Source organism: Maylandia zebra, linkage group LG7 (genome assembly GCF_041146795.1).
Source record: "Maylandia zebra isolate NMK-2024a linkage group LG7, Mzebra_GT3a, whole genome shotgun sequence".
In the NCBI taxonomy this organism is placed as follows: domain Eukaryota; kingdom Metazoa; phylum Chordata; class Actinopteri; order Cichliformes; family Cichlidae; genus Maylandia; species Maylandia zebra.
Genome location: NC_135173.1, coordinates 47,831,090 through 47,856,454, shown reverse-complemented (window position 1 = coordinate 47,856,454; position 25,365 = coordinate 47,831,090). Strand labels below are relative to the sequence as shown.

The 25,365-nt window shown below is 39.3% G+C and overlaps 1 protein-coding gene across 4 annotated transcripts in view; it reads right to left on the bottom strand.

The window, feature by feature from the left end:
* rgs3a (regulator of G protein signaling 3a) overlaps positions 1-25,365 on the bottom strand; it is a 121,574-nt gene that overhangs the window by 46,894 nt on the left and 49,315 nt on the right. For 3 of the 4 annotated variants that reach the window (XM_012916698.5, XM_004537996.5, XM_012916699.4), the window contains one exon: positions 11,955-12,089. In XM_012916698.5, the coding sequence (XP_012772152.1) occupies positions 11,955-12,089 (135 nt within the window). Of the gene's footprint in view, positions 1-2,325; positions 2,564-11,954; positions 12,090-25,365 lie in introns of those variants that run through there. The other variant, XM_012916706.5, reaches the window with a different exon arrangement.

The following is a 25,365-nucleotide window of genomic DNA, read 5'->3' as shown; positions in this document are numbered from 1 at the left end:
TTACACACACGATGCGGCCACAAAGTCACAGAGCAACCATACATGAAATGGGAAAGATGTCATTTTGGAAAAGCTTCCTATCTCAGAGGGACAGATGGTGCTACAATATCTATAACGTTGTACGATAGCAGAAATAGCAGCTAAATTTGACTTTTAAAGCCTAAATCTGGCATTTCTTTGGACACTAAACAGATAATATTTACAACATGTGCACGGGATAGCAGGACATAATATCGCTCTAATAAATGGAGGGATTTCTGTATGTTTATGTGTGCTGACTGTTTTCTTTTCCTATTTCAGTCAACTTTCTTCCAACTCACTTGTAACTTCACAGGTATATTGCTGACAGCCAAACAAAGAGCACATTTAATCTATTGCTGTTTGGATTCATATTGCTAATTCTAAATAGAGGCAAAGAACACATAAACACACAGATACATTATTAGAAACAATAAATAAATAACCTTCTACTTTATATTTAAACAGATAAATTGAGGAGTTCTCAGCTGCTATGTACAGTACTATGTACTAACATACTGTGGCATACCCCTGGAAATAATATTTGCATACTATTAGGGTCATAGACATAAGCTTATGCTTAATCTGACTCCACAGATGATTCACACTCTTCTGTGACCTCATATTTGTGTCACCAATTCAGATAACATAACTTAAAAATAAACCTGCACTCGCTGAGACGTCTACCTTTGGTGACGCAAACACGTCTGACACATGCTCAGATCAGGATTAAGACCTTATACACATGTGAAGACCTCACCTTAACACAGTGTCTGTTGTACTTCCACAACGCATGTACGATGATGTGCAACCTGACTTGATCAATCAGCAATTATATTGACATCATTTTCTACACTTCTTGTCAAGGTCACTGTAGATATGTGCCGTGTGGCTATTTATAGATGTGTTTGCACTCCATAAACGCACTGAGTCACAGCTTGCCTCAACATCCTAGACTTGATGACATGAATGCACTTTTTTTTTTCTATTGAAACAAACCCTGAGTGAGCTTGAGGTTAGGAGGGATTTTACTGTACAAGCGTTGTAAGAGAGCTAAAACAGAATGTTAGTCTACTTTCACCTAAGACACGCTTATGTTGCAAATAAGACAATAAAATGAAACTGTGGTCAACCTGCAATAGTACACAAAGCATCACTGCTTGACTTAACTAGCTAATAATAAGAAACAAGCTAGTTATATCAATTATGCTAAAGTTCAAAAACTAAACTTAATCTTATATTTAAAAAAATTAAAATTAAATTTATTTTTTTTAAAAATAGACTGAACAAATATGACCAACCATTCAAAGACAACTTTGGCTGTTTGACAAATTTTAATACTGAGGTTGTATAATGAGTAACACAACAACCGTAATACAATGTGATAATGGTGCTAAGTGCCTCTGATAAAAGCTTTAAAACTGAATGGCAAACATGAGAAGTTTTAAAGGAACCTTTAATAATGAGACATAACGGATCCACATGACACTCTCTTTGCCCCTCGCACCAGTTCACACATTCCTTCCCTCTCTCTTTTCGCTCTTCTTCTGTCACTGTTATCACAAGAGCCTCTCTGCACTACCCAGGAGAAAGGTTGTGTTTTTTTCTTCTTTTGTCGCCTTAGTGGCAAGGAACATTTGACATTGGAAGGTAAGAGACACACCTGCTGTCTCTCTCCACATAAATGCTTGAGTCAATACTTATCCCTCACCAACAAAAGTCCAAGATGCTTGGCTTCATATGCTGAGGTAACAGTTCAACAGTGGTTAATGTGAGAAAAAGAACTCCAACAGATCACAATAACATTAAAGAAAAAACTGTTTAAAGTTTCTCCAGTCGCAGCAAATTTCATCGATTTCATGTGCAGAAGGTGAGAAGAAGGTCAAGTGTTTTCCACTCGGTAAACAAAAGAGGTAAATCACACCTGAGCCATTTGTCAGGTTCCACCCACACACTCATCTCAGGACTCGGCTTTTCCATTGTGAACGTGGCATCAAAAACTTTATAAAGGCCAAAATTTGAATACGGTACTTGGCAAGTAAGTTCATTTTTCATTCTCGCAGTAAAAAAAACGGGGGGGGGAAACAAAAGGGGGATTTCACAAGAAACAACCACAGTCTAAATAAAATGTTTATCAAAGTCCCTGCTTTCACCTAACATGGTATTTACAAAACTAAACACACTCCCGCAGTCAAATCACACACACTCAGGCATTGGGACCATATTTAACAAGCATGCAGACACAATATAGAGAGCAAAAAGAGTGTGACCTCTGCAGCAGTATTACATAAACATGACATACAGTACCTTAGACACCGGCATCGGGACACGCAGTGTGCTTGCTTGTTTCAATGAGCGTTAATATTGTTGTTGTGTGTCCTAGAGTACTCCGAAGAAGAGCACAGTTCATACACACATACACACAGCACATGTGCAGTGCAAATACTAGATGCAGGCTGCTAATCCACAGTGACCATATGTCTTTTTTTCTCCTATCTGTTATTCAGATATTGTGATAGTGCCTTTTTCTCCTAGTTGTGTTTCTTGTCTCTGCTCTTTCTGCAGCGGTCCCAGCTTCTACCCCAGCTCGGTGATAACGTGCGCGCCAACGTGTGTGCGAAAGACAGGGAAGAGAGGGAAGAGGGGGTGGGAGGGGTTGAGAGAAGAGAGGGGTGGGTGGGGGTGGGATTGGGTGAAGGAGGGGGACGATGCAAAAGAAAGACAGATGGAATCGGGGAGAGACAGAGGTGTGAGAGTGACAGCAGGAAATGTAAAAATGTGATGTGTTAAAAATCACGGAGGGAGCGCTGGTTAGGAAAAGATCAAATGCGGCGAAACTCTGGAGATCGAAGCAGCAAGAGTCCCTCATTCCTCACCCTCTCTCTCTTTTCCACTACGTGCTATTTTTAGAAGTTGATCTGCCGCAAATCAAAGCCCCGAATCAAAACCTATCAAAAGAGCAGGATGTTAAGGGCCATGACTTTCACAAGTAATGGGACGCACACACCAAACTGGTCCGTTACAATGACCATGCGTCTGCATCAGATCTGAAGAGTGGCATGTAAGCTATTCATCAGGCCTTATCTAATCATATCATGTGCTAATACATAATAGGCTTCACAAATAGCTATTTTAAACACTTGTCAATTACACTGCACAGACGCACAGCTGCCTCTCACAGTTTCTAGCCAAAATTATTCCTGAGAAAATGTATCCAGACGTAACGTTTAAAAAGCAGGATATAAACTTAATGGAAATTAGATTTCAGTGATTGTTTTTTTTTCTTTGTTTTGTTTTTGTAAACCTGCTTCAAAGACTCTTTTTAGGCTGTGGCTAAAAGCATAAAGTTCTCAGTCTCTTAATTGTCGTATTAATCAGAAATGTCCTTGTGTCAAAACCATCCTTGTAATTTACACATTAGAATATTATCGCAGCTCCATTACATGCTCGGTGGAGCACACGTCATTTTTCAGAGTAAAGAATGTGCGTAATTAAAACCCAGAGTGGATGGATTTCATGCTCTGCATTACCTTCTTAGGTCTGAGTCTGCGAGGCTCTTATCTATACTTCCTTCTGTGCTGATGCATTACCATTACATAACACAGTTATGAATAGTTAAAGGTGAGCTAAAATAAAGCCAAACATCACTCCGTCAGAAGGAAATCATTAATTTTTAAAGAAAGCCAAGGGAATTAATCTAACACCACAGACCATAATCATTAACATCACTCAGCCATTTGTGTGTGTCTGCGTGTGTGTGAGCGACTGACAGAAAGACAGTTAGCGAGGTCAAGTGCAGGGAAAACAAACACAGTGACACATGGAAAGGAAGTGAAGTGAACAGGATTGACCTGTGATACCAGAGAAAAGGCCTTTACACATCGTAGAAAAAAGTAGACGATATTCAGAGGTGTTCAGATGTGAACTTGTTGTGTAATGTTTCTACACGTGCCAAATATGTTGCATTTTTGTGAAAAAACTAGCTCAAAAAAATGTAAACACTGTAAAAAGAACTGATAAAAGTAGACATCAGATGACAATGAGCTGGTCCTGATGTTTCTAAACAACAAAAGGAAGAATTTGAGAATCTGAGTTCATCCATTTCTCGCAAGAAGGAAGAATTTCATGCTTAATCCCGGAGTCGAAGCTGTATCACGATCAGTTGTTGGCAGAATTAGGACCACATCTGAAGAGCTGTACGCATAATTTCAGACAGTGTGAGATAAAATACAATTCATTTACTATTTCCATATCATTTTATATTCAGTATCGGCGCACATTTGTACTTGTTGTAACTGTTTATTCACATGGTAGCTGAAAAAAAAAACAAATGCCACAAATTAAGCAAATGGCTACATTAAGAATAGCTGGGCCGGAAAAATATTTTTAGTGCGTGACATATTCATACAAATTTTATGCGTCCGGTGCATAATGGTGTTAAGAAGATTATATTTGAAGAGGGAACACACAACAAAACAAGCCCGAAAAACAGGGTTGAGTTAAAGTTGAACTTTTGTCAACCACTGAATGTATTCTTATTTTCCTAATATGAATACAGTAGCACATTACTGACATCTCACCTATGTCTTAATTTCTCACAGTCCAGCTTTGATGAAGAACTCTGCAAAACTAAGGAAAGTTTAAGATTGCGGCATTGCTTGCACACAAAGTGGATAGTCGTCCTGGTGATTATAAGACAATAAAATCTCTATAAATAATTTTTTTACAGTATTTAGTCCAAATCAGAATCAGAATACTTTATCAATCCCTGAGGAAATTATGTGGTAAAATCTAAAGGAAATAGCGCGAACCACTTATAGCCGGCGCAGCAAAGCATAGTGCATTCTAAGCCTCTTAAAAGATGACTACTGAGCAGCAGCAATGCCATTAATTTATTATGGAAAAATCTTTTTGGATGATGAAATCTAATTAAAAATTATGATCCACTATGACGTTCCTCACATCTGCACCATTTGGAGCTGTAAATCTGGATGTCATGACACCACATCCCAGAAATAGCATGCAATGTGCCTCGTGTGAGTGTGTGCATGTGTGCGATGGAGAGCAAGCAGCAACAAGAAGACAAATGGAATTCATCCATGTCTAATTAGAGACAGCGAGGGGGAAAGTATGCATCTGTTGCAGACAGAGAATAAGAGCAGGAGAAATGTCAATCATATTAACATGTGCTGGTGCAGATGTTTACCATAATTCACTTTCTGTTTGGATACTTTAAATTTTCTATCTGAAATTGTAAAGTCGGCAGTGATCTTGGAAGAAGCGCGCAGAGGTCCGCAAAAAAAGTGCCTTTTATCCGACGTGTAAATATTAGTATTTAAAGTGTTTAGAATGGCTCACTGAAATGACACATGCGCGGCCACCCCTCACGGCTAACTGCTATCCTCATTGTGTACCCAGTGAAAATAAACTGTCAAAAAAACTACACACTCCTTCAGCAACTTGTTAACTTTCCCCTCGCTCTCTCTGATGTCACTCCCGGCCTCCTGAAGATGACTATCTACTAAAACTCACTCTATGTCAGCTTGGAGACCTACTTCTCCACTTGGACTAGTGTCACTCATGTCTGCTAACATAATTGTCTCCCTGACAAGCTTCACTCCTTGTGAGAGTTCAACTGAGACAATGTTTTGTGCACAGTGATAAGCCGTTGTTGTGTGACAAAAACAAACTTCACTCAGGTCTAGGACAAATCTGCTCCATTAGCTCACTGGAGCAATAAGCGTTAAGATGAGGACTACTGATCTCCTTCCGAAAAGGCTACATATGCATGACTCTTAACTGTGAATAAATGTACCGGATGTTTAATAGTTTAATACTTAACCAGACTAATAAACAATCATCTAAAATATATGTTTAGTGCACTCATGCTGCATTCCATTTATCTCTGAATCTGGATGTTGGAGCTAGGCGTGGCGACATGCTGGAGTTGACCTAATTCCATAGTATTTTTCAGAAAAGCAAGGAAAAAAGAATTTGTTTTGCTACTCAGTAAGGCACTCAAAAACACCCTGCGTAACATTCACAGACAAAGCCTGGTCAATGCTTTGCCCATGGCTTATTTTGTGAGTCTCAAATACACAACAAGGGTAGTATAGATTACAAGTTTTACAGTTTTAATAACGTTTCTGTGGACAGCTGCTGTCCTGGATTGTGAGGTTGGAGTAAATAGAACGAGATATTTACCAGTGTGTGCTGTGTCAGAAAATTTTGAATGACTCAAGTGCTAAAAACAAAGCAAATATTTTGCTAAGCCACTGAATCCTAAACCAAACTGGAGCCATCAGCCCATTTTTACTTTGTGTTCCTGCTTAAAATGCAGTGTGTGAAATATGCTACTTAATAGCTGCAGATTCACCGACAGCTCTTATCTGTCCCTGAACTTCATGTTTCTTTGATAGCATGCATGACAGTGCGCCTGAGCTGGAGAGACATGGCAGATTAGGAAAACAATGAACAGGAAAGGATCGCCACATTTTTATAATTCATCATGAACAGCCTGACAAGTTGAGAGAAAGTGAGCAACAGAGGAAGAATTAGAGCGGGTCCTCGTCGCCCTACGTCACCGCTTCTCCCAACATGAATGCTGCATTATAACCCCTTCAGCGCTAAAACAGATTCTCATAAATGTGAAATGAGACAGGATGAGAACAGAACAAGCTGCCTCCAAACTTCAACACACACACACACATTTTGTTCATTAGCAGAAACCATCTTTTTTTTTCCACTGTTCACGGTGCTGATGTAGAAAATTTGTGCAACTTTTACTGCAGATAGTTTCTGACTCAGAGAAGGAGCGCCAGTATTGCTCATCAAATGCAAACTGTGTGTGAGCTTGGTTGTCATTTTCAAAATGGGCAGCCCTATTTAAATTCCCATCAAGTATGTGTGTGTGTGTGTGTGTGTGTGTGTGTGTGTGTGTGTGTGTGTGTGTGTGTGTGTGTGTGTGTGTGTGTGTGTGTGTGTCTGTTTATGCAGCTGTGCAAATGTATTTTTTTCTTGAAGAATGAAGAATGTACCGGAAGCTCTCCAGTGAAGGAGATAACACACTTTTAATGGCTCTGGCTGAGTTTAATGTTTTTTGTGTGCATGAGGAAAAAAGAAAACCTACCTTTTTAACCTATACAGTAAATCATTAGTGTATACTGCTTAGGGATCATGATTACTTATATTAGTTATTCAAGACTGCACATTTAAAACCTAAAAAGCTCGCCAATTTAAGTTGTAACTGTGGCGTTTTTAAGTGCTTTTATTTTGAAGACCTAAAGCAAAGCAAAGTGCATTGCTTTCAATGAGCTTGCCATTCGCTGAGTCCCTTAAAATGACTTGATGTCACATTGTAACATGATGTAATGTGGAATAGATATGAAGGGATTTCAGACTGTAAACAAATTAGGAGAGCAAAGCTCTTGTGTGTCAGCAGGCTATCAAAACACATTAGTATCTAAGGGGCCCAGACCTCCAAGAATACCTTATAGGAGTTCTTTGAAACTACTTTTGAAATAAAAAGTGCACCAGAGTTGATGTTTAAGTCATGAGAAGCACTTGTTTGATTTGTCAGAATCAGAAAAGGCTTATTTCTGAATGAATTTAGAATTTAAATGAACTGAAACGAAAACCTAAAGCGAATCTAATGCAAAAAGATTATTCCTTTGAGCATTTAAATTATGAACCGACCATGTTTGGCCTCTAACTGGCACATTCTGGTATGTCAGGTTATTAAATTTCACCAGCCTTTGTGCAGGTTTCTGCCTGGGATCATCCTCTGTTGTTCCACCTTTTGACAACATCTGCTGTATGATATCATGTCATCCCGCTCTATGATTATTTTAACCTCCTCTCTAACCTCAATCTAACTCGTGGCCCACTTTCCTTGACATTTTCTTGATCTGCAATTTCGCGACAGATTCGACAGCAGAGGGCTGACAGAGTGAGCATGCATCATATTTGCAAGTTAATGATAAATGTTTGCTGTGAGCCGTCTGTTCAATATGCTGACAGCAAATGGAGCTCTGCACAAAACAGACATGAAAGTCATCATCGTGCCCCACTCTCATTAGGACTCGGAGATTAGAGACTCCTCAATAGAAAAGAGGCTTGTGTCCAAATTTTTCCAAAGGGAAGCATTGAAAAGTGTTAAGGGACTGAAGGAACTAGGGCAGCTGCTGACATCAACACTGTGACGAAATAATCCCATTTTACGGTTAAACATGAATGAAAAACCTAACGCGAGTAGATAGTGGCTTCTGAAGAACGCGTGTTCTCCCTCTGGAGAGGATTCTGCTCTCGCTGCACATTTGAACACAACTCTTGAGGAAGGTGCGTGCTTCAGCTAAGTGCAGATTTACTCGGCTTTGTGCATGAGAGGAGAAATACACTTTCTGACACAAAGAAAACGGTTGAATCAATGGATCATTTTCTAAAGCGCCTTTACTGCTCTTCCTGCTCACTGGCAGCAATACACACTGCGGATCAAATACATAGTCTATTCGCTTTTGAAAATAGGTTCTGGTGTTGATTCAACAGTAACAATAAAGCAGAAATGAAGTTACTGAAGTGTCACCAAAAGAAATACTATCTTACTCCCACATCCTGAAACATGAGAGGGTGTGTACTTGTGGTAATCAAGGAAAGCTTGTTGAAGCTGTGTGAAGTTTTCCTTTGAGCATATTTTTACACTGTGAAAAGAAAAGTAAAACGAAAATGTAAAACAAAAGAGGACAAGAATAGAACTTGTTTCTCCTGGTTGGAGGTTGTGTCTTTGTGCTGTCCACCACCCCACTTCCCTTCTAACATGGACTTTTATAGGTTTTTGGTTTCCTTTACATCCAAAATGACACTAAAAGGGTATCCCAGTGTGTCGGAAATTGAATCTAAAATATAATTTTCTGATGATTTGAAAGTGAAAGTGTGTTAAAATGTTCAATTATTCGGAGAAATTTGTAATTTTCTGAATAATTTTCTGCACGTTAGGTCTGATTGACATTTGAAACTACCTTTTGATACGCGTTCTCTCCTTTGTGGTAACGTGAAGCAACCCAAGAACACTTCCCAAGATACACAGTAAAGTGACCTGGATATATATCTTTTAAAAGCTTCCATGCAACACTGCTGATACTACTTTTCCTCATATATGCCATATTTGACAAAGCTAATTTGCATATTATTAAATACATTTGGAGGTGACTGAATACAAACTATTTGCCTCTAAGGGACTCTAGAGAAATGCAATCAAAAGTGAACTAATTTGGCTAGATGTACAATGTTATGATTAAGCATGTATTCCCTTGCCTTCGGGACTGCGTTTCCATTTAATAAGGGATTACAATAAAATGTTCTAATAAGTGTGCACGGAACAGGAATAACAGGAGTGATCGCACTGGGCAGCGCATGTACGAAACTGCACTATCAGGTTTTTCCAGGATTTGTGATGAATTTTAAAAACTTTGTTTTGGCAAGAACTGCCTCGAGCATTTTAGCATGTTTTGTAAATATGTTTTTCTTCAAAGAAATCTTCCTCTGCCTCCTGGTCTGAAAACACTGCAGGTTTAAAATGAGTGACCATAGAGTGTTAGAGGTCACTAAAAGTTGTTCTGTCTGTACTTCAGTTGCACCGCCACCGTGTCCGAGCTGCCTTACGCCACCTTATGTTTCTCAGATGTTTACTCTGTGATATGTGCAACATTTTCAGATCCATCTTTCCTGGAAAATGAGTTCACGCAGCTCATGTTTCAGCTGTGTACTGACTTAGTTTGGATGAAAGGCCAAATCTGAGGAAAACAATGAGTACAACTGAGCCTCTTTCGGGCATGGGGGAACTTAAAGACTTCACAATTGAAAAAGTGATAAACCTGGCAGGTTTCTGGGTCACATCTGCGCTAAGACACTGTTTTGTCAATAGAGTTTGCATAAACAGCATCGACTTACGTGACTTAGCATGCTCGCAAAGTTGTTTTGCCATTGAGCACATTGAACACTGTCGTGTGTGTAAATGTGTTCATTTACTCAGCAGGGAGCGCCTAATTGGCACTGACCCTGGGAGGACACAAGCAAGGAATCCAACTTTCCACGTAGTGTTGATGTGGAAAGATTCAATAGATCAGAACATTGTCCTGCAAGAAAAACACTGTAGCAGTGCAAATATTATTAGAAAGATATCTTAAGTTAAAAACAGCTTTTATATGTGCTGAAGTTGATAACACTCATGGGGAAATAGTAAAAAACAAAACAAAAAAACAGAGGATAGTCTGACTGAAACTTCTGAAAAAGGGGAAACACATATGTACATATGTACACGTGCAATGAATACACATGCATGCAGACAGAAGAGAATGAAAGATGAAAGATTGCCGGCTTGTCAGTCTTTCTTGCTCTCTTTCATGCACTGATGAAATGAACCCTTAATGTGCAACAGGTGTGCCATCCACACACAAGGCTATTTATCCCTTTTAATCACCTTTCAGCTAAACTCAAATGAACTGGGTAGCACTCCTTTTAAACTGATGAAGTGAATGAGCTGTCTCTTTTGTTTATCAAAAATGAAGGAGGAAAGGAGAAAAAAAAGTGTTGGAAATTAAAGAGGAAGGAAATGTGAGTGGTGCTCACAGAAACGCTACATCAAATAATCAGTCCGAGAAAATCTAAACAAACGAATGCACATTACAGACAGATGTGCATTCATCTTTCTTAATAATAAAAAGTGCTTCGTATGATGTCATATTTATGTCAGACTAGACCTCTTTTTTCACACAAAAAAACCCCAAATAGCAATTAAGAAAACTGTTTGAGTAGATTTCCCTGGGTAGAAGCTTGAAATGACCAAACTGGGCCATGGTAATCTCAGTCACAGCATCCCCAGCAGCCACCCTGTTAATCAGGGCAGCAGAAGCCCCATGAGCTCTTAAAGATCAGTTCCAGTGCATCCTTAAGCGTGACGCATTGTGCTACATTAAGACAAGGATAGTTGGCTAAGGTGCATTTAATTCATTTTTGAAATAGACCAGTGAAGACAAACAAGCACCTCTAATCAATTTTTGAACATTTTAATAACAAGAATGGTTAACTGAAACGTGAAAGAGAGGCCTTGACAAGCAGAATCAGTAGCTCACCGCAGCTGGGTGGATTTTAGCATCGTACAGTTTTCCTTCTTTTATTCCAGCCTACAAGTTTCCTGTTTTACTATCTGCCTAAAGTAACTAAGTAGTATGTAGCAACTGTTTCTTACAAAATTTCGTGGAAAAAACTGAAACAAATCTAAAAGGTTAATGCAGGTAGAAACAAAAGCTCAAATAATTTATGCACAAGCCTTTGCAGTGTATTATTATTATTAGTCCTTTATTTATCCAGGTAAAAAATCTCATTCCCAAGGTCATTATCTTTGATTATGCCATGGCATTGATTTTGAATAAAGTATGTCAGTGAGAAAACAAAGCACAGCCTCACACAGAAGGCAGAGTTTCTTCTCAAACTCTTTACCTCAATGAAAAAAGCACCTGATGCTAACAGCATTCAGTTAAACCTGCTGGTTACGGTTTATAATAATCATACTGGTTTATAAAAGAAACTACAGGAACAAACACTGGCTTTTGCTAGGAGGATGTGGCCTAAATTTCCTTGAGGACAGTCAAGGAACTTTTAAACTTTGAAATTTACGTCAGACAAAGGCAGCATTGAACTTCCCCAGAGAAATGTAAGAGTTTCTGTGAGTGGAAAATCAGAATTATGGCAATAAGAACTACAGACGAGGCTTTTACATGCGTGACGTTACTGTGCACAAAGTGTGTGCAATTCACGGGGCATCTGTGATGGGGGGTTTGCACAAATATATGCATTCCCATGTGTTCATGTGTTTACTGATTCATCTCTGGCCTCAAATGAAATTGGAAATGCTCCTAGATATGTGTGTCCATGTGTCATACCTGTTCAAAATGCGGAACGGGAGGCTCCCTCCTGTGTAGTTGGAGCTGCTTGTCAATGTTGTCCTTCAGGCACTGACACACACGGCGCTTCTGGTCTGCTGAATAGGCTTCCAGGCTGAGCAGGCAGTCACACTTCTGGAGAGAGAGAGAGAGAGAGTGAGGGGAGAGAGGAGGAAAAGGGGTGGAGGAAAAGACAGCGGGCAGTTACGCATCTACTGTCAACTAAATGAAAAAGCAGTGTCTCCTGATGCTTGGATAGTGAAAGACTGTCACAGCACAAGAAAATAAACATAATATAATATATAAAACACAAAAGTATAATAAAAATGAAAAAAAAGTGGCAAAAACAAGTTTTTCCCCATCTTACTGGCCCTTTTCAAGAAAACTAGAGAATACTAGAATGCTAGAGTTAACCGTGTGCCTGTTTGAGTGCCTCTTTCTGTGAGACCTTTAAGAGAGATAATGAATGACTATAGAATGACTATAGTATCTATATAGCATTTGACCTTGACTTAACATTCAGGTATTATGTGAGCCTTGTTTTTAGAACAGAGTTTAAGGTGGCACGCACCCACGCTGGGAAGCAAAATGCTTGCTTTAGTGAAATTGAATAAAGGCCAGCATCCACATTAGGCAGAATTTGATATGCTGACAAAATGATTATGTAGCCAGTGTCAAGCTGGTGCTCTTGAAAAAGTACCAATCAATGCATCCCCAGGAAATACATGAGAAAGAATCTGACGAGTGCTTAATTGGCTAAGAGTTGGCAAACAGCAGTCCAGTAACTTTTCACTCAAGAGGACATAAATACTCCTCGTACATTAGAATCTGCAATCGAAGACCTGTGACCATTCTCAGTAATGAACACATTAAACACTTAATGGATTAATGGGCCCATTTGTTTGTTGGCCGTGATTCAAGGAATGCATTTTTGATCAAAGATGGACTGTATCAAAAATAAATAAAGGAAAGGAAGAAGAGTTTACATGATAAAATATTTATGGTGAGGTCAGCGTCTGCCTTTCATAATGTTTGGTTCTGGTTAGTCACTTCCTGCTTTATTTTGAAATCTCTGTTCCTGCCTTTTTTCCCTTCTGTGTCTGCTTTATCGGTCTTGAGTGAGCTAATTGTCCTTCTCAGTTTATATACCTCGTGCCTAGAACCCTCCAGCTGTCTGAATGTCTTTGTTTAAAGTAGCTTTTATGCCTTCAATTCATACTCTTGTGTTTTCCTAGTATGTCTTCATTTTCCTGTTTATTTATTCCTTGTGTGTTCTTGACTTGTGATGGACGTCTTGCCTATTTTTCGACCTTGTCCTTTTACCTTCCTCTGTTTGCCTTCACTGCCTGCCTATGATTAAAGAGTGGATTTGGATTTTACCCTGCCTCTGTGCGTGCCTCCTGCATTTGTTTTTCCTCCTGTGTAATTATCACATTGCCACATAGTGCTGTTTGAAGTGGAGGTCTTAAAATACCAACTTTTACTACTGTATAGGAATTTCTTTTACTTATGTATTAATCACATTATGTTATTGTATAATGCCTTGGTGCCACTGGATTTTAACATGTCTCACACTCATACTGTAAGACAAATGGTGGGGGTCTAGTAAGGAAGTTGGGGGAAGCAGACAGCTCCACAGGAAGAGTCTTTTGTCTCTTCGAGGACTCTGGGAGGTAGCAAGGGAGTGTGAACCTTAAGGTGTGAAACAGCTGTGTACTGCCTTTTGTTCCTGGAGAAGGTACTTAACTGAGAGCAATGCTAGGCTCAGAGAGACTCTGCTGACCGTCTGCCCCACGGTCATGCAGGCTCTCCACCAACTTGGTTGTCTGTTCTTTGTGTTTTGATTAAAGAATGTTAGCTACTGCTCACCACTCGTCTGCAGGCTTTATTTAAATGGAAAACTTCCACAACACTACACACGCTTTTGTTTTAAAATAATTTTTCTGGATCCAGCAAAATAAGGAATTCCTTTATGATCAAGTTCCCTCATATTATTGAGATTTCTCTGTTTCCTTTTAACCCCTTAAATGTAGGAAGTATGATACAAATTAAAACTCATATATGCCAATTTATATGTCTTTTTTTGTGGTCAGAAGATTCAATAAACATTAAATTTTTTCTAATTTTCTGGCAAGTTGCAACAGAACTTGGACTTGGTTTCTGGCCATTTGCAAGTTGAAATGGTCATGGTTCTCTTTGTGTTGGTCCTGTGATGGACCTGTCCAGGGTGGGGCAGGCTCGAGCCCCATTGTGACCCTGAACTGGATCAAAGGTTAAGAACAGGTGGATGGATGTCTGGAATCGTCTAAAATGCATTTTCTATGCAAAAACAGTCTGGTTTTCTACCATCTACCAAATCCCTGTTTGTGCACATGTGCTCAACCTTTGCTGATAAATCGTTGAGTCACATTTTTAGAGAAGTAACAAAGTCAAATTCTTTTTTTTCTGATGAATATTAAAGGAACCTTTTGTTCTCAGACACACTGGTTTTCTATTTCTCCTCCTTTTTATTCTTTGATAAATTCCATTTATCTCGGCTGCTCCGTTTCCAGCAATGTCAGGGAAAAACATTTGTGTCCTGACATTTCTGAACACGACTCGGGCTATAAATAGGATTTTTTCCATTTTGTACAAGTCTTCAGAGATTGACTGAAGTCCTCGGGGTTTTTCTTGATGCTCACTGCCCTGGTCAGTGGTGAATGAAGATGCTAGCTTATTTGCTTCTCTACTGGTTGCATGGTTGTTGGGTTTATTGTGCATCCTCTACTGTGTTTCTGCCATTTGAACTGTTTGAATGTTACTCAGAGTCCTGCTGAAGATGAGGATAGTGCTGCTGAAAGGTCCAGTGGTGAAAAGTGCTTGATGTGGTTAAAGTTTTCTCATTTTTGGCATTACTAATGGCAGTTAAATGGTACTTATGGTGTCGCTGTCAAGGGATGCCACTGTTAGTCTCTACTCCTGCTTATAACCCCTTCAGTCTTAAGGGTGGTCGGGTAAATATCTTTTGCGTGCAATTTTTTAAAGTGGTCTTAAGAAAAAGTTCTCCAGACTTTATGACGGTATTTCAAAGTTTTTCTTTGGACATTGTCTGCTTTTTCACTCATTTTCATTCCAGTCCTTTTAACTCACCACTTAACCACGATTTCTTTTCTTGTTTGTTTTTTTGCTAAACCATGTAACATTAGCCTGAATATTTTAAGCACAGATAACAATGCCTACTGCTGTGTTTTTAAATTGTCTCGTTCCAGCGGTGGGCCTGTGCTAGACAGACCCAACACCTACCTCAAGGGATAAACCACTGTTATGTCTACACATAAACCAAATTATAAGTTGTATCTTTAGGCACCTGGTTGTGTGTTTGAGACAAAAATCCCACACACACTGCCAATGCAGTAAAATCATATGTGGACAGAAAAACAGACATCAGTCATGGATTGGCCTCCCCAGAGCCTGAACCTAAACATTACAGTTATGTTCTCTAGAAAGAAAACACAAGTAAAAACAACCAATGTCTAAAGAAGAGCTTTGAGAAATTGAGCATCTAATATTAAGTTTTCATTTAAAAAACATAAAGTAAAATAAAAAAAACATAAGTCGCAGTAAGAGAAAAAATAGGTAGGTGGGATAGCAAAAGAATTTATGATATTGGGCCTGACGTTTTTCTGTTGCACCACAGCATGATGAAATAGGGGCTTATTCAGAGCAGACAGAAATCAATGTTAATGTTCTTTGATATCCATCATTTGGACTGAATCTGAGTCTATGAGGCTGCAACAAGAGCCACAAGGCTGGGAACACAAGCACACATGGACACACACACAGAGGGACAGACATACAATGAGTTAAATGTAAACAACTAGCCTCTGGGCAAACTAATACAGCTCCCAGTGAAAAAAAAACTGACATTTCTATTTAAGGTCTAAGGTTGAGCTCTCGTGCAAAGCATTGCATGATCTTCCTCATGCCAGGAAAGGTCAGAAAATGCTGTTCAACAACCTCTCTGAAGAGAAGCATGTACGGCATTCAAGCTGGAAATAATCCCGCATTCTCTGCTTCCTGAAAAGCAAACATTTAGGATATGGCTTATTTACGACAGATGCTGTCCCAGAGACAGACATGCAACTGCATCCGCACACATCAACCACAGCTTTACACTCTGTATGTAGCACCAGTCTGAATTCATTTTATAAATATAATCTTACTGTAGGGACATATTTAGAAGACATAATGGTTCAAAAAAAAGAACAAAAAGGCTTCCAGCTGGGACAGTGAGTCATTGCGATGCACACATCTCAGAGCTGCAGGAAGGCTTACATCCGTAATCTGTCAAAGAGAGGAAGTGTGTATGTTTACACAGTTTTAGTTGTGTACATATTACACTGCAAGCCACTTATTGACACCATGCACATTTTGTTTTGGCCATAACATGAAGTCACTCTTACTGCGAGGAATAGAGCATGTAGGGAAGTGCACTTTCTTTCCCATCTTAAAAATGCACCATGCTCTGTTGGGCGACTACTAATGATGATTTGTTTGTCTCCAGCTAACAATTTCTGCAATCCATTTCCATTTTTCCTGCTTATATTTGGTGTGCCATTATTACAGATATATGAGCTGTACTGTTAAACTGTGTATTATTACATCTATCTGGGTCTACTTTCCCTGACAGTGACTTGTGCATCATTGCATTACGTCAGCTGAAACGATCCGTCACGCCAGTAAACTGTTGACAGTTCACAGATTGCATGTTTTGGGCGGGAATCGTCAGGACCCTGCAGGGGGTTTCTGTACTGTTGCCACCACAATCTATTCGGCAGGGCAATCTTTTAAACACATTCAAGTGCCATTTCACTTTTCCAGTGCATACACTAGGCCTACATGTCTTTTGGGGATGCAAAGAACTAATTTAAGGCACAGCTAAACAAATTAGCTTCAAAATCGGGACCGTTTTCAACTTCAAGACCTTAAAGTCACGCTGACTATATGGAAGCAGCTTTTTATGGTCATTTTGTTTTTTAAACAGGATTCATCAGTGGCCCAGGCTGCAATGTTAGAAAGAACACGCCACTCAATGCTAAGCCAACTGAACCCCTTATTGTAATAATTAGCATTAATTGAGTTACCGTCTATGATGATCATAGAATTATTTGCTAAAATAAGTAAATTCCCTTTACTTGGGTCTCTGCATTAGTTCACCCTGTTTATAAATCCACCCTTCCAAGAGATAAACATAAGAGCTAATGAAACAAAATTCAATGAATGGTCACTGGCCTGCCATGGAGTGGCTAAAAATACAGGCAGCATTTCCCCTTAATCAGATTGATTAAAGTGCTCCCTGGTTGAAGCCCTCCCCCTGAGCCATCTGGCAGATGAGTTTTCAGTGCACTGGACCGCTGTCAACACAGCTCACCTAAACTGCTTTGGCACAGGTTAGCATGGTTTCAATGACAGCTAATGCCCATGTTTTTTTTTCCTTCTTTCTGTTTTTCACATCACCTGCTAACGATGATTCTGCTGCCTTGTGTTAACGATCACAGACTAAATACGAGAGCTCGAAGGTACAGTTTGACATTTTGGCAACAATATTATTTTGTTGTCATTCTATAACTTGGATGAGACGAGCGACAGTAATATAGTGATTCTGAAAAATAAAAATGCTAGAGGCAGTAGTCAGTAAAGGTAGCAGGCAGGTTTTCCTTGTGCTTTCCAGTTGTTTTTTATCACCTAAGGAGAGCATGGCTTCCTTTTGAGCAGAGTTATGAAAGCTGAACCTTTATTGTCCTGAACAGTCATGTGAAAGATAAAGTTTTCAAAGGACTGAAACCCTGTACTTTCCATAGTAAGTAAGAGGGTAAGAAGCAACAAAGTGCATGATAATTAAATCTGCCTGATTGAGTAAGGGTCACACGAACCAAGGTGTGAATGCTTTGTAAGATACTGCTCCGCCATGCCAACCTATTTGTTATTAAGGTCACACGGAGGTGTGAGCGAGGCTTGAAATGCCTGGGAATGGGTCTCAAGATGACGTTACAGGTGGCACATAGTTGTTCACAGTGGAAATAGATGGCCTCCTTTTACACCATCTGTCTCAAACCATTTGTGTCCTCGATCTAAAAATCTGAAGATTAGTATCCTCAAAAGAGTGTCATTTTTCCTTTAAATATACTTATAGAAGAAAGGGAACTTTCTCCAGAGGACTGTTATCACTGAGCGTCAAATATTGCTGCAGCTTGTAAAAATCACTGGTAAAAATTAACATGGATCCTCCTTTATTGTTAACGACGTATTAAAATGTTTGCGGCGCTGGTCTGCGTATTGGCATGCCAAAGCCCAAGACCCATAACTGTAAGCCAACTATCGTTTGATTTGCTGCCCAAACAAAAGATCTGAACAGCAGTTGGATGGGGTTGCCGTGTTTAGAGCCAGAGAGGCGTGTATGAACTGATCATATAAAGGATGTCCCCTCAAGTACACAATAAAAAGTCTGAAACCTATTAAAACCTACTGCTTTCTCAGTAGTCTGAGGCCTGAGCATCTGCTCATCAGACTTTCTCATATAGACACTCACTGCAATATCATCATCCATCAACTAACATTCACTGGTAAGTAAGCATTTTCTAAATCCCAAAATATGACACAAAAATGGGAAATTCCGAGGTTATTTAGGCCATATGGAAACACGGTGTGACTTAAGATGTGTGCTCATGGAGATTTATAACATTCTCCACGCACTTACCTCCATTAAAATCATTAAAATCAGTACATATTTCTTCAGTAAGGCAAAGCTCTCTACAAGGCAGATAAACACATAATGCCACCAGCGGCACTTGCTGTAGCAGAATAATGATAATAAAAGCATAAATGCTGTTATGTATTTTCAGTTCATCTGTAACAGCCATAATAGAGGAATTGTTCCGGATATATCAAGTGTGACATCAAGCCAGTTTTTTTTTCCAGAGTAAATCTTTGTACATCATCACACGAGCAGCGTCATACCGTATTAGTCATGTCCAACGCACTTGTGCTGAACATGTGACTCACTGTGTCACAAATGAGTGAGTTACAGTGAGTTACGTCACTGTCCTTAAATCCTTTCTGGCTGGCTTTATGTCTTTCCTGGCATTACTCTCAATTACTCTGGGCTAAGGGATCTCGCTTGTGGACCACTGAGGCTTTGCAATCTTAGTATTTAATGCATTTATAGATACAGCATAGGTGACATGTGAACACGAGCTAATGATACTTAAGCAGCTAGCTGACTCTTGGTTCAGAATGCCCTCACTAATGTCACTGGATGTGGAAGGAGCATGGCTCTTGGGATAGTAACTTGATTATTTTGCTACCAGGTGGAAATATCTCAACATCTACCGCACTGATTGACACATAATTTTGTACAGACGTTGGTTCATCAGAGAACGAATCCAAGAATGAAATGACTTTGGTGATCTTGTGACTCTTTATAATCACTACCCTGACCTATGAATTTAATATCACCAAGTTAGCATCATATTTATACCAAAGCACATATACATGCGAGAGTCACTAATTTAACCAGTTTTCACTTATCACATTATAAATGTGCAAGAGAATGGTGCGGAAAAAATGATCTGTGTAGTGTCAGAAAGGGTTTTGGGTTTGTTTGGTTTTTTTGCCTCTTCATTGAGTTTCCTAAATGGGAAATGGGGAAATTAATGACTGCATTCTTCTTCTTTCTCTACAGCAATGCACTATTTTTAGTATGAAGCAGCAGATAGTATCTCATGCAATGAAAAGGTCAGGAAAAATAGTCAAGTCTCGGTTTCACGTATCACTGTCTCATGATGGCACTATTCTGAAAAAATATTTATAGTCTTCCCAGTTAAATCCATTGAGCCAATGTGTGTTTTTCAAGCTGAAAACCAGGTTCGTTGCATCTCTCATCTCTCTCTTTCACGGGCTAGCAGGTAATGGTGTGATTAACTGTCAATAAATTGCACAAAGAAATTCACAAATCAAGTTCCACATGAAATGTGCAGGATGTCATTTCCTCATGACTCCGTGTTTTTCCCACACTCTTTAATCTATTTCTCATTTGTTTGTCTGCTTTTGAGCTCAGGGCTCTTCTGTGGGTTGCATCGGCAGAGCTGCTACGAATAGAGCATGTAAATTGGAGTTCTTGGCCCGAGGCCCTTCCTAAAGCCACCAGGGAAGATGGTAAGCACATGACAGGACCCACAGATGTCAAGTACTGTTTCAAAAGTTTTTTCTCTCAGTTTGTGCCTTTTTTTAGCAGAAGTTTTGCATTCTTTCCATCACTATCCAGTGAGGGAGTTCATTGATAATTTAACTTATTTGCTCTTTTCATATGACTGTGTGCTGTGCTTTTATTGCATAAGCATAATTGTCCATAGACAAAGATGCTTTTTTTAATAAACTTTTCCAGTCGATAGCAAAGTGTCTGCAAGTTGTTGTGAAAGCCTGTTGTAGTTAATTACTCTAAGTATGTCATACAGGGGAAACATATATTATTGATTTGGAAATTACTTCATGATTCTTCACCCTTAAAGGTTTATGAATAATTTAGATGCTGAAGACGATTTGCTCTACACCTGATGAAATAGGGAGATAAACCACAGTTTAGTGCAGCTCAAGAGAGTACTTTGTCTTTGTCATAGATCTCAGTGCAATCATTTTATTAAGATGGACGTCTTTAAGTGATTAAATTTAGATGTATGCACAGCCCAATCTGCGCTGGCATATCAAATCAGACAAAAAGCCAAGCACACTTTAAGTTGTGACTCAGCTTGAGGGAAGAGGGTACATCTCAGTTCAATTAGACCCCTGAGAGACTGGACCCAACCTTGCCCTGTAATGGATAGCCATCATAAAGTAGGCATTTTGCTGACAAGAGCCCCTGGTTGCGTATCAGTCGTGCCCTGCCTTCAGACTGCAAGTGACAGCCAGTGTATCATGCAGCCAATGATGCAACTTAAAGCAAAGGGAAATTCGGATGTGTGTGGAACCTCAGACAAAGGCATACTGCAAAAACACAGAAGCACCTCTGAGACATCTTCTTAATCTTGGACTCAAACAGTGAGTCTTCAACTTTTATTTACTCTATGAAAAAACCACACACTGCATCGCCCTGTGCGTAATAAAATGAGAACACTTTACATTTATTCTACAGGCAGTTTGCATAAATTTCATCTGAGTTCAAAACACTGTCCTATGTTAGCCTGACGACAGCGCTCCCTTGCTGTTCTCCAGCCTCGAAATCACACTGTGATTTCACCTAGTTTGGCAGAGTCTCCGCTTATCTGATCTCTTCTTCGTTATTCTGTGGCATCTCCACAGAGCTACTTACTCTGTGGAGATGCCACAGAATAACTACCGATGTACAAAAGGCAATTATTTCTAAACCAACAACTGGAAGATACTTATTAACAGGATTTCTCTACTGTATGTTAAAGGTAAGCACTATTTTCAGCCAGGGCTTTGAGAAGATGGAAGTTATAATTTTATTGTTTTTTGGTGCTCCACTGCGCTGCAGTCAGACACTAATGGCAATTTCTTGGAAACGGTGGTAAATGAGAGACCATGCACTTCACTTAATGGAATTCTCATCTTTCATTTGTTGAATAATCCACACACTTTAGCAACTATTAGAAGAGCTATACTCAGACAGGAAGTTTTGGTACGCCATAAAGCACCAGATTATTACATTCGATTAAATACTCACAGGTAACCTCTAAATTTACACACATGCAGGTAACTTTTGTCCAAATGAATGTTTATATTCATGTTCAGACTATGATAAATTAACTTCCATGAGGAAAAAACAACCAGAAAATCTTTTTTTTTAACAGATAGAATAATTTTCCTCTGTTATCTATCACTCTAGAAAATGCCACTTTGAGTTCGGCTCTTGCTGTCCTGACACAGAAGTCAGTTAGCAGCAGAAGTCTCTGTTTTTAAGAGTGCTCTCGACACTTACATCTCCACTGTCAGATAGCAGGTGCTGCTGAAGAGAGCTCGCCTCCCTGACGAACCTTTTCTTAGGCCCAACTCGGTCAGCCAGGTTGCCCATGATCAGTCTACGATTTTAGCCCACCGGTAAATAATCTCATTCAACTGTCTCTCCTTTCTCTGTCTGTCTTTTTTTCTTTTCATTTACCTACTCAACTCTTCCTTACTTTCTCTCCTCTCCTGCGTCACTGACACACTTACAGACGCACACTCACACTTGAATTTCCAGTTGCACCCTCCTGTCCCTCTACACACACACACACACACACACACTTTTTTTCACGTATAAATCTGGGTTAGATCAGTCCTGTTTTGAGCGAGATCTAAAATAGGATGACCTCCAGTTACGGAGGAGAAGGGCAGGAGTAGACAAAAGGAAGGAAGAGGACTGTAACAGTGTCACAGGCAGACAGATTAAGAGAGAGGATTTTATAACTGTTTACAATTTCATGAGAAACGGGAGCTTTTCTCACATCTGCAGAACGAAAGTCTCTGCTGTTTCTCTTAAGGAGGTCCAGAAGAGAATCATAGTAAAAATAAACCTTATTAAATCTTACTTAAAAATAAAAATTAAGCGTGACGTGTCAGAAAATGGTAAATAAAATCAGATCTGACGCTGTATTTGCATTGACATTAATATTTTTGATTAAACCCGATAAGGGCGCCAGTTAAGAAATGCTAAAGGAGTCTTCATTTTTTGTGGATGCGTACAAATGCAGGTTTCTTTTCTTCTTTTAGTCCGATAACTGAATTACTAATATTTGTGCACAATGTATATCAAGCCAAAGGTAATGACGGTACATCAATGAACAGGGTCGCTTTAACATGTTAGTGCAATTCAATTAGGCATTCTGCTACATTCTCTATTGTGCTAACTGTTGCTACTCAACACATCGTTGCCCTCTGGTGGTCAGGAGATACGATCCCCTATTACTACTCCTTTAATATCTTTTCCCTATCTGTGCTTTTATCTGTGTCTTTTACTCTTCACTTTACATACCAATGCACCCTATTAAAGGGAACATAACCACTCAGTTGAGACTAATCAAGACTCTGATGTGTTAACACACAATGGAGGGCAGATAACTTTACTCCCACATACACACACGAGCCAACTGTTGTGTTGATAACACTACGGCCTCTCTGCATAAGACACTCAGTACAGATGCCTCTAATAAAGAAACAAAGAATCAGGGAAGATCATCTCGACACTGTGAATGCTGGGAAAGCAGTGGAATTCCACTCATTTCACTCTGATAAATTTCACATCTTAGAGTAAGTCGTGTATAAAAAGCCCTTTTTTTTTAATACAATACAGCTGTTTTAAATGAGCACTTCTATTTTTTTCTAATCAACCTGTCCTTAATATCAAGCTAGGTTACTGCATTTAATCCAGCTAATATGTATCCAAATTGTAATTATATATTCACATACAATTAGCTACAACACCTGGGTTTCATCATTTATTTCTAACACGTCCAAATTTATAGGAAGGGTTTTGTTTAATGGCCAGAATTGCACAGAAACAGCGCTGGTGAAGTCTCCACCGATCCTGTCATAGTCTCGGACTGTCGACTTGTCTCCATTACTGTCATCCAAGGTCTCACTGCTGCATTTGTCATCCCTCATCACAACTTTTACAGACACAGAACAAGTCAGCATGCCTAAAAGGATCATCACAGAGGCTCTGTTCTTGGACTGATACATTTTCCCGGATAAATGCTCCCTTTAAGCAATATCAGGAAGCTTAGGGAACTGTATAAATTTCTTTTTTTTTTTTTTACAGAGATGACGAGTTCAAGGTGTTGGCTTGGCTTCAAATTCCCCACATGACCACCCCCACCTAACAAGTTGCAGGAATTAAGCTTTTCTGCCTACATCTCCATGCCTGATACCAGAGAATACCTTCAAAGATCGTATGGAGTCCATGACTGTATAAGCTACAGCTTTCTGGCAGCACAGTGAGGACCTACACTGTATTAGCCAGTTTGGATGGATGTGTCGGATAAACAGGAAGCTAAGCCAAGAAAATCTTGTCTGGAAACAACAACTCACTGGCTTCTTGTATGATACCTGCCATATATGCTGCATTAGATTTGGGAGGATTGTTGCAGCTGTCTTAGCTGACAAGCTGTATATATGTAACAAGAGCCCTGCAGATATACAGATATATCAGCAGCACAACACTGACAAATGACAATAAGAGTTATTTACAGCTGATATATAATCACTAAAACATGTTTTTTAATGTTTTGTACTGCACCCAAAACCTGCCATTAACTTATTCAAACTCTGTCTCTTTCTTTTCCATTCTGCTTTATGTAAGAGTTTCTATATGTGTGTTGTCTAATTGGACAGAGTGAATAATATGGGAGCCTTTTCCTTTTTCTTTTCCAACCAGTGGGGCAGATTTTAGGCCCTTCTCATTATGTCTGGAATGTCAGAAACAAAAAAAGACCCTTTTAAAGATTCATAAGCTGCTAATGAGGTTACGCAGCACATTTCAAAGCAAAAACAGTGTGACGAGGTGTGTGTGTCTGTGTGTGTGCACAGCTCACAAAAAGAAGATGGGGGTTATGCAATACTGTTGCTCAGTGAAAAGATTAACCAGATGAGCAGACACTGTCAGCTAAAACAAACGGCAGACGTCTGACTGGATTGTGAAAAAGGAAACTGGTTCATGTTTTCAGTTTATATTCTAAACCACTTCTGACAACTTCAGTCTGTAGTGTAAGAAAGGGGTCTTAAAAATTATCATGTGCATTTATATAATGCCAAATGACAACAACGGTTGCCTCAAGGTGATTTATATTGTAAGGTAAAGATAATAATGCCTAATACCTCCTATGTGTTTCCTTGCTTAACTAAAAGTAGCTTCCAAAACAGTAACTTTGTTTTATCTTTATGGGACACTAGTTGTACATCTCATATATTCAAATAGCATAAAGCCACTAGTGCTCACCTCAGTCTCCCAGTACATTCACCTATGAAATAAGTTTGAACATCCTAGGTGACTCCCGTCTTGAGTCATCCCATTCACAAGATTTTCCAAAAACTTGACCTCTGACCTTGAGGCTGAGGTCACTGAGACTGGAACTTATGTGAAATTCTTAACAGGTGCATTTATTATATCAATTGCAAAATCATAGATCAGGTCTCTTTCACGTTATCATGTTCACAAGATTTTCAGAAAACTTGACCTTGATCGTGAGATCAAGATTTCAGCTGGTCTGAGATTTTTTTGGTAGATGCACCAATGGCATGAATTTGAAAATCCTACATCGTGTCATTTTCAAGTTGTTTTATTCACAAAGTTGGGTGTCCATCCCAACTGCTTCCCCTTTTTACACCTGAAAGGTAACACACAATAGTATTTTACACTAACAAAGACATCCCCAAAGCACTT